We start from the raw sequence: 14,325 nt of genomic DNA, 5'->3' as shown, positions 1-14,325 counted from the left end.
AATAGGAAAAGGGGTTGAAAACGTGAGGGAAAGAGGTTGTCTGAGAAAAAAGAGAAAAGTTTTAGGTTATGGGTCAGAAGAGCAGCAAAGTGCAAAAAGAAAAGACTATTTTTGTGACACCAAGCACATCAGATGAAAATTTCTACTTAACTTGCTTTGACAGTGATAGCTGGTATTTGCATAACTTTTTCGAACAGATCAAACAGTCCATGATATTTTTTCTCCCTTTATTTATGTTTAGGTCTGAAACAGGATTCTAGGAGGAGATCATGATTTTATACGTGATCAAAACAAAATAGATTGTTTTGCAACTAAATCTGCATTCTAATGAAATCATCAACTATACTTTGAAAAAGTTTATTAGTTCCACAATAGCCAAGATCTACATTTAGGTAAAGCACTTCATTGTTGGAGAACTTCAGAAGAGTGATCCTGCATGTCATGGGCAGCCCTGCCTGCTTTATTTAATCCTGAAAATCCTCTTTGCTTCTTCCAAATTTTTCTCATCCATGGGAGGCTTCCTCTGGCTGCCAGGCTGCAGAAACTTCTTCACGGCCGGGAGATTGCTGACTCTGGCTTTCAGGCCCTGCAGTGCACAAGAGCACAGCTCAGAGTGCCGCTAAAGACCACCCTGTCATGGACACAAGCCTGGGACCCCAAGACCCTCCTAGACAAGGGCCAGCCAAGGCCTCTCCATCAGCACCAGGAGGAGGCTGGACACAGACGCCCACTAAGACAGGAAGATGACAGTCCAATAGCATTTTCCCCAGAGATGTTTTACTGTAAGACTCCGTTCAACTTCCTGAACTTGCTAATTATCAGTCCTGTGGGTTTACCCTCGAGTGCGGTATGAGGAAAAGAAATGTGTCAGATAGCAAGACAGGAAAATGAAAATATAGGGAAATTGGGCTGGAAGTGAAGACAGAAAATATGAATGGTAATCCGTGAGGCAAGTCAGAACCAATCTGCTCTCGGAGGGAGAGAGAGACAGGCAGAGAGAGACCAGCATGTGAGAGAAGGAACAGGAGCTGAGGGGAGGAAACGACTCATTGCGGACCCTAGCATCCCAGTCCCAGGGTCCAGAGAGCAGATGCCGAGTGGGGGTGTGGCTAGCCCCCAGGGCCGTGGGAGAGCTCACCTTCAGCAGAGGGAAGTTGGCCAAAAGGCTAGGGTCTAGCTCTTCCACATAGTAGAGAAGTTCAACCAGGTGGATGTCAGCCTTGCTCAGCTTGTTGCCCACAAGATAGTCTTGTCCGTGGCTCTTCAGCCCCTGGGAAATGGAGGGGACAGATCAGGGACACAGGTCCTGGCAGGCTGGACCCCTGCTCCTCCCCTGCCCCTCACCCAGCCCCACTTCCATCTCTGTCCCTCGCTAGGCGGGTGGGAACCTCAGACCTTCTGCTCCCCCTGACACATAAGCAACAAATTAATACTTGTGAAGTTAATGAAAGAATGATTTAAATTGTATAAAGATGACAGTGTTGGTTTAAGCTTTTGTTTTACATATAAGCCTCCTGTATCTTACAATCATTTTTTTTGCAGTTTGTGACTTCTGTTTAGCATGATTTAAGGGAGTCTAATCACGAAATGTTCTCCTCTTACATTTAAAGAGAAACATTACTACTAAGATGTATATTGGTGTAATGATGGAACATTAATTTCTTGGTTTTGTATGACTTTCTTTAAGAGTCTGAGAGCCATGTCCCCCAAATTTGTAGATTATTTTCTCCTGAATAGCTTTTCCTCTATCTTTTCGTCTCTACCCCACCACCCCCATATCTCATCCACCCCCAAAAGACTATCGCATTCTGCTGACAGGCAGCTGGTCTCATGTCTCCCTACACATGGTATCAGAATACTTTCTGATGTATTGCTGACATCATGCTTCTCTTGGACCAAGGCCCCTGCACCGTGTTCTGAGGATCCATCCACTCCAGGCTCCGGTGTGGCTCTCAGAGCTTCTGAAGCCCAAGTTCTAAGTATGTGAAATTCCATTGAATAGAGAATTCCAGATTGGCTCTGAGTAAACAGAAATTTGGCTGAAATATTATAATTTGGGTAAAACTGGCGCAATCTCCCTCATAGTTGACTTCTGTAAAGTGCCCTGAGAATCAGACCACTACATTAGTATTCAGACAGGCTCACAGAGGTGAAGGTCAATACCCTATCAATGCCAAGCATTTTTTCCTTTGTCCTTTGATCTCAGTGCCAAAAATACTGAACAGTCCACTCACTTTTTCAAATGCAGGGAGATAACGGTTTGTTGTACTCTGTTTGATCTGAGCTATTTTGGCATCTTTTTGATCAGGTGGGCACCGTGGCAAAAGCAGGATCATTTCACCCAAATCTGCCACACCCTCTGAGTACATATCAATCCTGAAAAGACAAAATGACCAAATTGTCAGATATCTCCTGCCTTAGGTTTTGCAGTTTAGAAAGGCTAAGAGTGGGACATCAAGAAATGGCAAAGTAATTCACCTCCATTGTGTGCATTTTTCTGCCAGTCATACCGCTATGATTTTTTAAATTAATTTTAACGTTTCATTCCAGAACAAATCATCTAGATAGATATAGATGTCTAATATTTTTGTTATACACATGGCCAAATATAAGAAGAGCATATCAGTGACCCATCCAGAGTCACAAGAATGAGAGAAAAGGGTGGAAGCAGGGCAGGTAACCACGAGACCACACCTGGGTTTGCCATCTCTGCTGTGGTGTGGCCTGTCCACTGTTAGTGTGACGCATTAGTACCACCTCAGTCGTATCGAGAGAGAATCCTGGCACCGCCACCCCTGTCGCATCCTTTTCCCTCTCTTGTCCTGTTATAACACGAGGCTCATCTGACTGCCCAATACCAGCACTTCTTCCAGCTACACTGCCCAATACCAGCGCTTCTTCCGGTTACTTCCCGTAGAATATGGTTCCACAGTGCTCTCCCTACGCTGTCGCTGGACTCTGGCTTGTTTGTGTTTCTCAAGACTCTACCCAGAATATCCCCTGCAATACTGCATTTCTTCTTTCTGTTCCCACAGTGCATAGTCCAGGTAATTTTGTTGTTTTTCTGCCAAAGATGACTTCCTACAAGAGTGTTCTTAAGTAAAAAGCTTTGTTGAAATATCATTTGCATACCAGAATGTCACCCTTTTCAAGTGTAAAACTGTGCAAGTGGTACAGTCTCAGGATTCTGTACCATCATCATTCTCTAATTCTAAAATATTAATGTTTTCATCACTCCCAAAAGAGATGCTGAGTTGGTTTTTTTTTTTTTTTTCAGGCATTCAACATTCCTTCCTCTCTCCAGCTTTGGCAGTCACTAAACTCCTTTTGGTTTTATGACCAGGAATGTCCTGAATGTGCCAGACAAACGGAATCCTACAATATGCCTTGTTTGGGTCTGGTTTCTTTCTGTAAGAGAATGTTTTCAAGTTCCATCCATGTTGTAGCATGGATCAGGACTTCATTTCTTTTTGTGGTCACATATGTTCCATTGTATGGATGTGCCTGCCTGTGTTCATCCATTCACCAGTTAACGGACATTTGTGCTTTTTCGCTTTTTGAACGTTATGAACAACAGCACTATGAACTTTTGTGTACAAGTTTTAGTGTGGTTGTATCTTTAGTTCTCGAGTATATTCCTAGTAGAGGATTGCTGATTTGTATGGTAACTCGATGTATAATTTTTTGAGTAACTGCCACATTTCATGATTCAATCATATAGTACCATCACAACACAGAGGAGCCCCCCCCCACCCCCCCCCCCCCAGTATGGCTGCAATGAATAAGTCAGGCTGCTACATGTGAAGAGTTAGTTGCTCAGTTGTGCCCGACTTTGCAACCCCATGGACTGCAGCCCACCAGGCTTCTCTGTCCACGGGATTTTCCAGGCAAGGATACTGGAGTGGGCTGCCATTTCCTTCTCCAGGGGATCTTCCTGACCCAGGGATAGAACCCAGGTCTCCTGCACTGCAGGCATTCTTTACTGACAGAGCTATGAGGGAAGCCCCTGGCTGCTATTGACATATTCAAATGTTCCAGACAACATTTGGGCTCAATATCTGCTAACCTTTGTCAAGCGACCAGTTCATATAAAAGACTGATAAATCAGGTTCCTGGTCATCATTCTCATAATTTCTGGAACTTAAAAATCAGCTCCTCTAGAGCCTTCCCTTCTAAGGCTTTTTCCTCTAGACACTCAGATGCGTTGTCCCTTGTCCCTAACTGCTGGTGGGTGTTAAGCTCAAAAGGGCCTGAGCTTCCGGTGCCATGGTTCCACCATCCTCCCGGCTTCATAGTCCATCTGTGTTTGGAGACCTCTGTCACCGTTCTGTATCCATGGTCCATATCCTCTTACATAAATATATTAAAATGAATTTATTTAATTTATTTATATGACTGTGCTGGGTCTTAGTTGTGGCATGTGGGAACTTTAAGTTGCAGCCTGTGGAATCCAGCTCCCTGACCAGGGATCGAACCTGAGTCCCCAGCATTGGGAATGCAGAGTCTTAGCCACTGGACCACCAAGGAAGTCCTACCTAAATTCCTGGCTCCACTCCAAGTTTACTCTTCCCTCACCCTCACAGGTCTCTGGACCTCAGTTACACCATGAAGGTCTATACTGCTGTTGGTCATGATCTCTGTGAGCACATCCTGCTCACTCAGGGAAGCCCCTAAATTGTTCCTATTAATCACAGATGAAAGAACAGAAAAAAAAAAAAAAAAAAAAAAACCGTACAGGGCTCTCTCCTTCATGTCTTTCCCGTAGAGGTTGTATTTAGTGGCAACGTAGTTGAGAATGGCTCTGGTCTGCACCAGCTTTATCCCATCAATTTCAACCATTGGCACTTGCTGGAACATCAAACTCCCATCTTTGGAAAGAAGAAAAGAAGTAGAGTGAGATGTTGGAGTTTAATTAAACTGAAATTTTTTATGAATCAAACTTTTTGTTGAAATGGCTGAAGACATAAAAGGAAACAAAATTTTTACTTGGTAGAATATCAGTAGGAATAGCATTTTGCTTTTAGCTTCCTGTAGTCCTTCTTTTCAATTTGTCTCTTACTTTTCAATCTGTCATTTCACTTTTAATTTCCCATCCAGATCATGGTATGTGTCTTTATTTTATGTATTTGACTTGCCTTCATGGATTTTTTAGGAACAATATAGGAGAGGTTCTTCTAGCCAGTTGCCAAGTCAAATGAGATATTTCTAAAGTAAGCCTCCTGCGGTTGACGGCATTAAGGACAGTTCTAGGAGAAACTCCTACATACGGTGTTTTGTATGCTCACCAAATCCCACCCCCAGACAGTGCCCGGGGCAGCTCTCTTTTTCCAGCTCCATTGCTGCTGGCCCTTGTGCTCTATCTCCCTCCTCACATGCTCACCTGGACTTCGAACTATTTCAACACCAGTTGGTTATTTCAGTCTGCAATATTGCTACGATATGACCTTTTCAAACCCACTAATGAAAAGGACTCATGGCAATGGCTGGGCCTCTTTCTCTTCCCTTCTCTCGGATGCATGTGTGTTTCCTGACTTTGGGTGGCAGGGCTGTGTGGCATCCTGAACTGGTGTGGTCACTCACGGTGCAGAAAGGCAGAGAGAGCACAGAGAGGGCATTCATGGGGCACTGGGGCTGGCTCCTATAGCAAATACTCGCGTTCCAGCCTTTCTAAGTCCTGGGTGAGCTGCAAGACCTCCTCGAGGAGCCCCAACCCTTACCTTTAACCATGTTTCTCCCACTCCCCTGATGGACACCCACCATGCACACACACGGCATTGCTAGTGTTCTAACCTCAACCGAAGACTTCCACTAGATACTCCTATCAGAGGAATTTAGTTCTTGGTCTTACCATTTTTTAACTTGTCCAGGTCTTCTGGTTGTTCTATAAATTTCTCTTCAAACTGAAAAACAGAAACAGTCAATGAGTCTTTGTTATTTCATTCCATAGCATTCATCGCTGAACTTGCCAATGAGTCTTTGTTATTTCATTCCATAGCGTTCATTGCTGAACTTGAATGTCCCCTGTCTGGTGCTATGTAGAAGATAAGATTTCCAAGTTTGACAGCGGACAATGATTATGGCTTCTTGGAAATTCAGATTAGAGCCACCAAGAGAAAAGTGTGGCTTGTAGCACATAACTGCTTATTCAGCAGGTTCGGGTCCCCTCCACACTGTCTCCATCTCTGTCAGTCGTTAGACATGATTTGGGAGGAGGATGTCACTGGAGAGAACGGATAGCAAGTTCTAGTTATGGAGTTTTAATATCTCTGGAAAGCCTTTCTCTTCCTATAAGGTCAGGACAGGGTATTGCGTGTCCCCCAGCATGGAGTATCCATGGGGTCAGTGACCCCCAAGATGTCACCAGGGGCCTCTGCTGTATATTACCTCCTTCCATTCAAGTTTATATTTTAAAAGGGGTCTTGATGGTGAGGGACTTCCCTTGTGGCTCAGACAGTAAAGAATCCACCTGCAATGCAGGAGACCTGGGTTCAATCCCTGGGTCGGAAAAAGCCTCTGGAGAAGGGAATGGGAACCCACCCCAGTATTCTTGCCTGGAGAATTCCATGGACAGAGGAGCCTGGCGGGCTACAGTCCATGCGATTGCAAAGAGTTGGATATGACTGAGTGACTTTCATGTGTAGATTCTTGATGGTGAAGAGTTTGGGAGCTGGGAGCTTCTAACTTGCTAAACAGTTTGCTGTGGATCTGCATGAACTCACAGGGTCAGTCTGTGCAGTATGCATCTCCCCCCGTCAGGCTGGGCTGGGCAAGAGGAGGCCTGGCTGCTCTCAGCCTCTCAGCGCCTCCTGTGCTGAACTCATCCCACCCAGGAACTCTGAACACACCCTTGAACCCCAGGGCTGGACCGCAGGGAAAACTGTTGGTTGTTGATTATTAGAAATTAAACAACCTGGAATGGCACTGTTTGAGTTTTTTGTGTGTACTTATTTCTTCACACACTTGAGAATGGATCAAGCATGAAGCAATCAAAGTGTTATCTGAGGCTTAGGTAAACATGTTGTTAGGAAGCTAAGGGAGCACACTAGAGCTTCCCTTTGCAGAACTCCACCTCACCTGCAGCCCTCCTTTACTGTTCTCCCCTAAGGGACCGAATCTCCAGAGTGTGTCCCCTAAGGGACCAAATCTCCAGAGTGTGTCCACGACTCCCTCCCCGGGGAACCCTCACAGAGTTGCTGGGTCCCTCTGACCTGGGCTGAGAAGTGCTTTTCTCAGTGACACCTCTAGAGGGCAGCACTCAACAGAGTCCCACAGAAACCTACAAATTTGCCGCTGGGAATATGGCATTGTAACTCTAAAATGTTTGGGTGTCCTTCTAGGTGCTCCCACCCCCTTTTAATCACCCACACACTGTCTGCATCCTCACTAGAGTGTAAGCTGCCCAGGGGCAGGGACTGTTTCTGTTTCATTTGTTCCTGTATCCATTCAGTTCAGTTCAGTTCATTTGCTCAGTCGTGTCCGACTCTGCGACCCCATTGACTGCAGCACACTAGACCTCCCTGCATCGCCAGGTCCCGGAGTTTACTCAAACTCATGTCCATTGAGTCGGTATCCATTAACCAGCTTCAATAATTATCAGTTCTATTACCCAACTGTAAGTCATTTATACGCTTATCTCCTGCCCCCTTGTAAGAATTTGAAACAAATCCCAGATATCACATATTTTTATTTAAATACTTCCGTGTGTATTTCCAAAATATAAAAACTATTAAAAGTAACACGGTACATTACAATACCTAACACATTAACAAAAGTTACTGAATATATCTATTGATATTTAATGTTCACATTTCTAATTGTTGTATAACTGTCATATATAATATTTTACAATTTTAAAAATAAAATTCCAACTTAGGACCACACGATGTGATTAGTTTCTTAAATTTATTCTAATTGTTTATTCTGTTTGATAGGAAGAGAATATAATAATCCATAAGAACAAATCTGTTTATCTCTTAATAGCTGACAAATTTTCTTTAATGAAAAACAACAGGTTATTTAGAAAGAAAAGTCTCCTAGCTTACGTGAGAAAAATAGTTTGATACTGTCAATTTATGTCCGACTGGAGATGAAACCTACCTCCACTCCGGCTGCAGCCAGGAGCCACCGAATGCACTCCATTCTGCCACGTCCATTGAAGTAGTGTAACTTGGGCTTCCCCGCCATGATAGCAGTTTCCTGGTTTCTCTAAACATTGATGAGTGAATGAATGAATAAGTGAATGAATGAACAAAGATGAAACCACAGAAGCCAAATGCACTTTATGATATATGGCTGAACAGCACCAACAGTGCTGAGGAAGTGTCAACCTCCTTCAAGGCAGAGTTGGAAGAGTCCCTGGAATGTCTTCCTTGGTCCATATTCTCACTCCTTTAAACCAATCATGGAAAATTGTACCAAGCCATTCTCCAGTCTCCACGGGGTAAAATCTGATTGTCTTGGGAGGCTAAGAAGTAAGTCTGTGGTAAGGGTGATGGGTGGGTATTAGAGAGGGGAAGGACTAGAGAACTAGTATATATGTATTTTTAATTAATGCATTTATTTGACTGTAACAGGTCTTCTCTGTGCCAGGCAGGATCTTCTTTTCAGTTGCACCATGTGGGATCTTTAGCTGTGGCAAGGAAACTCCTTAGTTGTGGCATGTGGAATCTAGTTCTGTGACCGGGATTGAACCTAGTCATTGGAGAGCATGAAGTCTGAGCCACTGGATCACTAGGGAAGTCCTGAGCACTAGTATTTACCGATAACCTCCTAATGGTCCTGCTCCAATGTTAACCCCTTTGGATGTTTAATCCTCACAACAATCCCGTGAAATAGTGTTTGTGGTTTTTTTAGTTAATAAAACCAAAGCTCAGAGGTTAAGTGACGTGTTCACAATCATAATCCAGTTAGTGATGGGTGTGGATATCCACACCTAGGATTAAAATGAGGACAAGGCTGGAACCTACACAGATGCAGGCCCTGGGACCCTGGGAGGGAGGGGCCTTGGAGCCAGAGGGCTTCAAAGAGAGTGAGGAGGAGGAGGTGGAGACAGAGGCCACGTTCAGCTCCTTGGCTGTTACACTGCATTAGTTCAAAAGCTGAAATTAGGACTCAGATTTGCTTAACTGTTGCTCAACAATCTTGATTCTTTCTACAGGCTTGGGATGCTAAGTCCCTCCTTTTTCTTGCAATTCTGGATTCTACCTCTCCGCGTACATCTTCTATCTAGAACAAGGGGTGTTGCTGCATGAACTTTACAGTCTGGGATGGATCCGACATTTGTTCAATGTTTGTCACGCAGTGGGCATTGTCACAAATTTATCTTCATTTAACCCTCCCCAAATCACCCGCTGTGAAGTTTGTCATTGCTCTCACTTTGCAGTTGAGAATATTGAACTTTCTAGGGTAACTTGCCCAAAGTAGGTGGCAGACTTGGGATTCAAAGCTACTTCTATATGAACCCAAAGCTTGGTTTCATTTTTCCATATTAGTGTTTTTCCAAATGTGCATGACAATCCTTCAGTGGACTATGAAATCCACCAATTTTTAAAGTAGAAGAAAATAGGAAATATCAAAGTCCCTTCTGTGTTCAAGAGGTAACCATCATTCCATGAAATTTTAGTTTTGCTGTGTGTATGGGTAAAGGAAAGCACATGGGCACAGTTATCTGGTCATTGCAATGGTAAGAGATACTTTGGTTGGGTCCACTCAATGAAGTTTAAAAGCCCTTAGTCTACAGTAGCCCGCCTGAAGGGTGGACACAGCAGGGGACCAGAGAATCAAACTCAAAGGCTCTGGACAGAACTGGTTCTATTATGACTGTGAATGGAAACATACAGGACTCATTAAAAGCAGGAGTTCCAAAGCCAGGATGTATGGACAAACAGCTGCATTTTCTATGCAAATTCCAATGCTTAGAAAGCACTAAGATTCTCTTGCAAAATTTTGTTGTTATGGAGCTTGGGACAAAAATATACTTCTCTTTACCCAATAATCATCTCCTGAAAAGTATACACGACTTGACTTTTAGATACCAAATGTTTTCAATATCCACATTTTTGATGTGAGATGAACGGTCTAACCTTTGGAAAATCAAGGATCTCTTGGAAACCTATTTATCTCATCTGTCTGGAAGTTGAGATTGTGTATATTGTACTTTTCTTATCATGGGGAACGGAGGAGCTGTGATTCAGCAGAATTCTGAGAAGGTGTTGCAGTGAGGTGGAAGTCGCAGATCCCCCTCACACTAAGCTCCTTCTCACACTAAGCTCCTTCTCACACTAAGCTCCCTTATCCAATGACCAAGGATCACGTTACACAGGGAAATGAATTTTAAAATTACATAATATTTATCATATCTTTCTTATTATATCTTTCTTCATCTTTTGATGGCTGGGGCAAATGTGATATAAACCTCCTGGTCGCCAGAAAATGAGAACTAGAGAGATTCAGTGACTTGCCATCCATCTACACGTGTGTTCCCAATTCACATTCAATATCTAGCAAGTGTGTCCACCTCTAGGACAACTCCAGGAAATAGCTTCTAGCAGCCTATTATCAGGAGGAGGAAACTTGAATTCAAAGAGCTGAAGCTACTTTCCTAGCTCACTCATTTTTGTGAGCACTGGGGTCCTTTGAAGGCATCTTCTGACTTCTGATCTGGGCTCCCACCCTAACCAGGTAACACTTATGCCCTCTCTCTGTTGATCTCTGAGACCCTCAATATTAGTTTGTTACTCATTCAGAATCCGTTAGTCAATTAACAATTAAATGGGAGAGAAGGAAACATTAAATTCATGAGTTCCTTTTTTGTTAGCTAATTCCTAGGGGCTTGATATGAGGAAGCACAAGCTGGAATCAAGATTGCCAGGAGAAATATCAATAACCTCAGATATGCAGATGACACCACCCTTATGGCAGAAAGTGAAAAACTAAAGAGCCTCGATGAAAGTGAAAGAGGAGAGTGAAAAAGTTGGCTTAAAATTCAACATTCAGAAAAATAAGATCATGACATCTGGCCCCATCACTTCATGGCAAACAGATGGAAAAACTGTGGAAACAGTGAGAGACCTTTTGGGGGGGGCTCCAAAATCACTGCAGATGGTGACTGAAGCCATGAAATTAAAAGATGATTGCTCCTTGGAAGAAAAGCTATGACCAACCTAGACAGCGTATTAAAAAGCAGAGACATTACTTTGCCAACAAAGGTCCGTCAAAGCTATGGTTTTTCCAGTAATCATGTATGGATGTTAGAGTTGGATCATATTTAAAGTTGAGTGCCGAAGAATTGATGCTTTTGAACTGTGGTGTTGGAGAAGACTCTTGATATTCATTTGGACAAATAGAAGTCAAACCAGTCAATCCTAAAGGAAATCAGTCCTGAATATTCACTGGAAGGACTGATGTTGAAGCTGAAACTCCAATATTTTGGCCACCAGATATGAAGAACTGACTCATTGGAAAAGACCCTGATGCTGGGAAAGATTGAAGGCAGGAGAAGGGGACAACAGAGAATGAGATGGTTGGATGGCATCACTGACTGGATGGAAATGAATCTGAGCAAACTCCAGGAGTTGGTGACGGACAAGGAAGTCTGGCGTGCTGCAGTCCATGGGGTCACAAAGAGTCGGACATGACTGAGCGACTGAACTGAACTGAACTGATATGAGGAAAAATGCATAAAAACATACCTTACTTTACCTGAAACCCTAAAAACTTACTATGAGTAAATTGAGCACTAGTATAACTATATTTGACCTTCACAAGGAGGTAGGCTTATATTCCCGGAAAGGAGTGTGTGTGTGTGTGTGTGTGTGTGTGTGTGTGTGTGTCTGTGTCTGTGTGTGTGTGTGCTTAGCTGCTCAGTCGTGTCCGACTCTTTGTGACCCCATGGACTGCAGCCTACCAGGCCCCTCTGAGCATGGAATTCTCCAGGTAAGAAAACTAGAGTGGGTTGCCATTCTCTCCTCCAGGGGATCTTCCCAACCCAGGGATCAAACCCATGTATCTTGCATTTCCTGCATTGGCAGATGGATTCTTTACCACTGTACCACCTGTGAAACCCAAAAGGAGTGTATCCTGGGATAATCCAGTGTGAATTAAAGGAGTTGTATCTGGGAGCTGGTGGGGAGCAGGGCCCTGATGACAGCGTTTCTTAGCAGAAAGAAGGAAGGCTTAGAGGCAAAGCCTAACTGCTTTCTTTATGAGGTACATACACTCAGGAGGGTTGTTTAATCTCTTTACCTCAGCATTCTCTTTTAAAATATAGTTATATCTACTAGTGAAGGCTGATGAGAAAATTTAAGTATGAATAATTCATAATAGGGACCAGGAAATTTCCCTCCTGCTCCCAGTTCCTGGGAGATGGGCGAGTCTCCGAGCACACTGGGCAACGTGTGTCTATTTACCTCTTGACTCAAAGGTCTTGAAGGCATAAGAATTTATACATATTTAGATTTTTTTAACTAAGTCATGCTGGTTCTCACATATTTGGTTTGTGTGAAATATTAGTGATGATCACTGATTAGTTAACCTGGATTGCATGAAGTTTTTGGCAAAGATTCAGGGAGCTACATCTCAGCATATTTCCCTCTGGCAGCCCCAAGATTGTAGCTGGCCCCTGGTTGAAGCATGCACCCCCACCTTGCCTTGCCCCTCAGGCCTGGCCCTGCCCCACTCACTCCCTGTTCTGGACTCCCTGGAATTTTTCCTGCCCCATCCCTCACTCCCTTTGCCACAGCAGGAGCTCAGGGTCTCACTTTCAACACCTGATGGAAAAAGATCCCTTCTCTCCAACCTCTGGCTCCTTACCTGAATATGCAGACCCTTCACTGATCTTTCTTCAACACCTTATTTCTGGTTGATGTGTACGCGTATTTCCTCCTCTTAACAAGTTTCTTAACAACCTTCTAAGGCCTTTGTTTTTCCCCCAATATTATTACTTACAATAGGGCATTAACTCCTGCATTCCAATTCAAATGACTGGTGCCTTCTGAAAGTGAAAATGTTAGTCGCTCAGTTGTGTCCGACTTTTTGTGACCCCATGGACAGAGGAGACTGGCAGGCTACAGTCTACAGGATTCTCCAGGCAAGAATACTGGAGTGGGTTGCCATTTCCTTCTCCAGGGTATCTTCCCAACCCAGGGATTGAACCCAGGTCTCCTGTATTGCAAGCAGATTCTTTACCATCTGAACCACTGGAGAAGCTCTGTACCTTCTAGCCATGTGAATGTCTGTGCTTTTTAAAAGCTAGTTTCTGCTCCCATATTATTTAGTTTTCCATCCAGACCGCTTTTGGAGTTTTGCCAAGAGTCGTTGAAACCCAGAGAGAGAAGGGGACTTGCCAGCTGGCTAATCACAGCACAGAGCTTCTGTTGACATTCAGACTTATTCCTATAATAATAATATGACTTAATTTTTAGTCTTCACAGCCCACATAGTTTTACAACGTCACAGTTTGCACCTGTTGTGTGTTGACTGTCTATGGAGAAACTTGCTTCAGCAAAAACATCTACTCTCTCGTTCGCACTAGTCATATTCTCTGACTGTCTAAAATGCTATCATTCTTTTTTCTCTTCACATCATGAATTTTTCTCAGATCTAAGTTCTCACGCTTAATGTTTTACGTTCTTTATTTTTACACTTCTGTAAAGCTATATCCAACAAAAGTATACTAAACAACTTAAAATGTCCCTTAAGAAACCACGATGTGAGTACAAAACAGTTTTTCTTGTGCCACGGGCACACTATACTGACATATAAAATCAGTACTTACCTTAGGACTATCTGTCTCCCACTTGGCTCAGCCCCTTAATGCCAAGTCCACACGTGTTTATAAGCTGCTGTTACAGTCGACTAACTCCGCCTCTTTCAAGAGGGCAAGAGCTCAGTTAGGGAAAAGGCTCTCCTACCGTGTTCAGAGGTGCAGATTCCATGCTAGATTTAAAAAAAAAAAATGATGAGTCATTCCCTTATCATGATGCAACTAGTTAATATGTTCCTTTCAGGGTTGGCAATTAAAGATTAAACACAAAATTCCAAGTTGTTGGACCCACTCTGCCAGAGGGTGAAGTTTTGAAGGATGACTTTTTCTTTCCTTCAGTTTTTTTAACTATGAGAAACAAATTGAAATGTAGTTAATTACAATGTTGTATTGGTTTCAGGTGTATAGCAAAGTGATTTAATTTTATGTGTATATATAGTCTTTTCCAGATTCTTTCTGCTTGTCAGTTATTGCAAAATGAGTATAGTTCCCTGTGCCAATACATCCTTGTTGCTTGTCTCTCTTACATACAGTAGTGTGTATACGTTACTCCCTAATTCCTA

At 43.2% G+C, this 14,325-nt stretch overlaps 1 protein-coding gene across 1 annotated transcript; it reads right to left on the bottom strand.

The window, feature by feature from the left end:
- Positions 1–326: 326 nt before the first annotated feature.
- LOC128056367 (glutathione S-transferase A2) lies at positions 327–13,795 on the bottom strand. The gene is made up of 7 exons (XM_052649130.1): positions 13,775–13,795; positions 8,098–8,205; positions 5,849–5,900; positions 4,736–4,868; positions 2,235–2,376; positions 1,139–1,270; positions 327–586 (listed from the first exon to the last, which is right to left on the bottom strand). Exons 2-7 carry the CDS (start codon positions 8,182–8,184, stop codon positions 461–463), a joined length of 672 nt encoding a protein of 223 aa, XP_052505090.1. The 5' UTR covers positions 8,185–8,205; positions 13,775–13,795; the 3' UTR covers positions 327–460.
- Between the last annotated feature and the right edge of the window lie 530 nt (positions 13,796–14,325).

This window comes from Budorcas taxicolor, chromosome 11, assembly GCF_023091745.1.
Source record: "Budorcas taxicolor isolate Tak-1 chromosome 11, Takin1.1, whole genome shotgun sequence".
Lineage (NCBI taxonomy): Eukaryota > Metazoa > Chordata > Mammalia > Artiodactyla > Bovidae > Budorcas > Budorcas taxicolor.
This window is presented reverse-complemented; position numbering and strand designations above follow the sequence as displayed.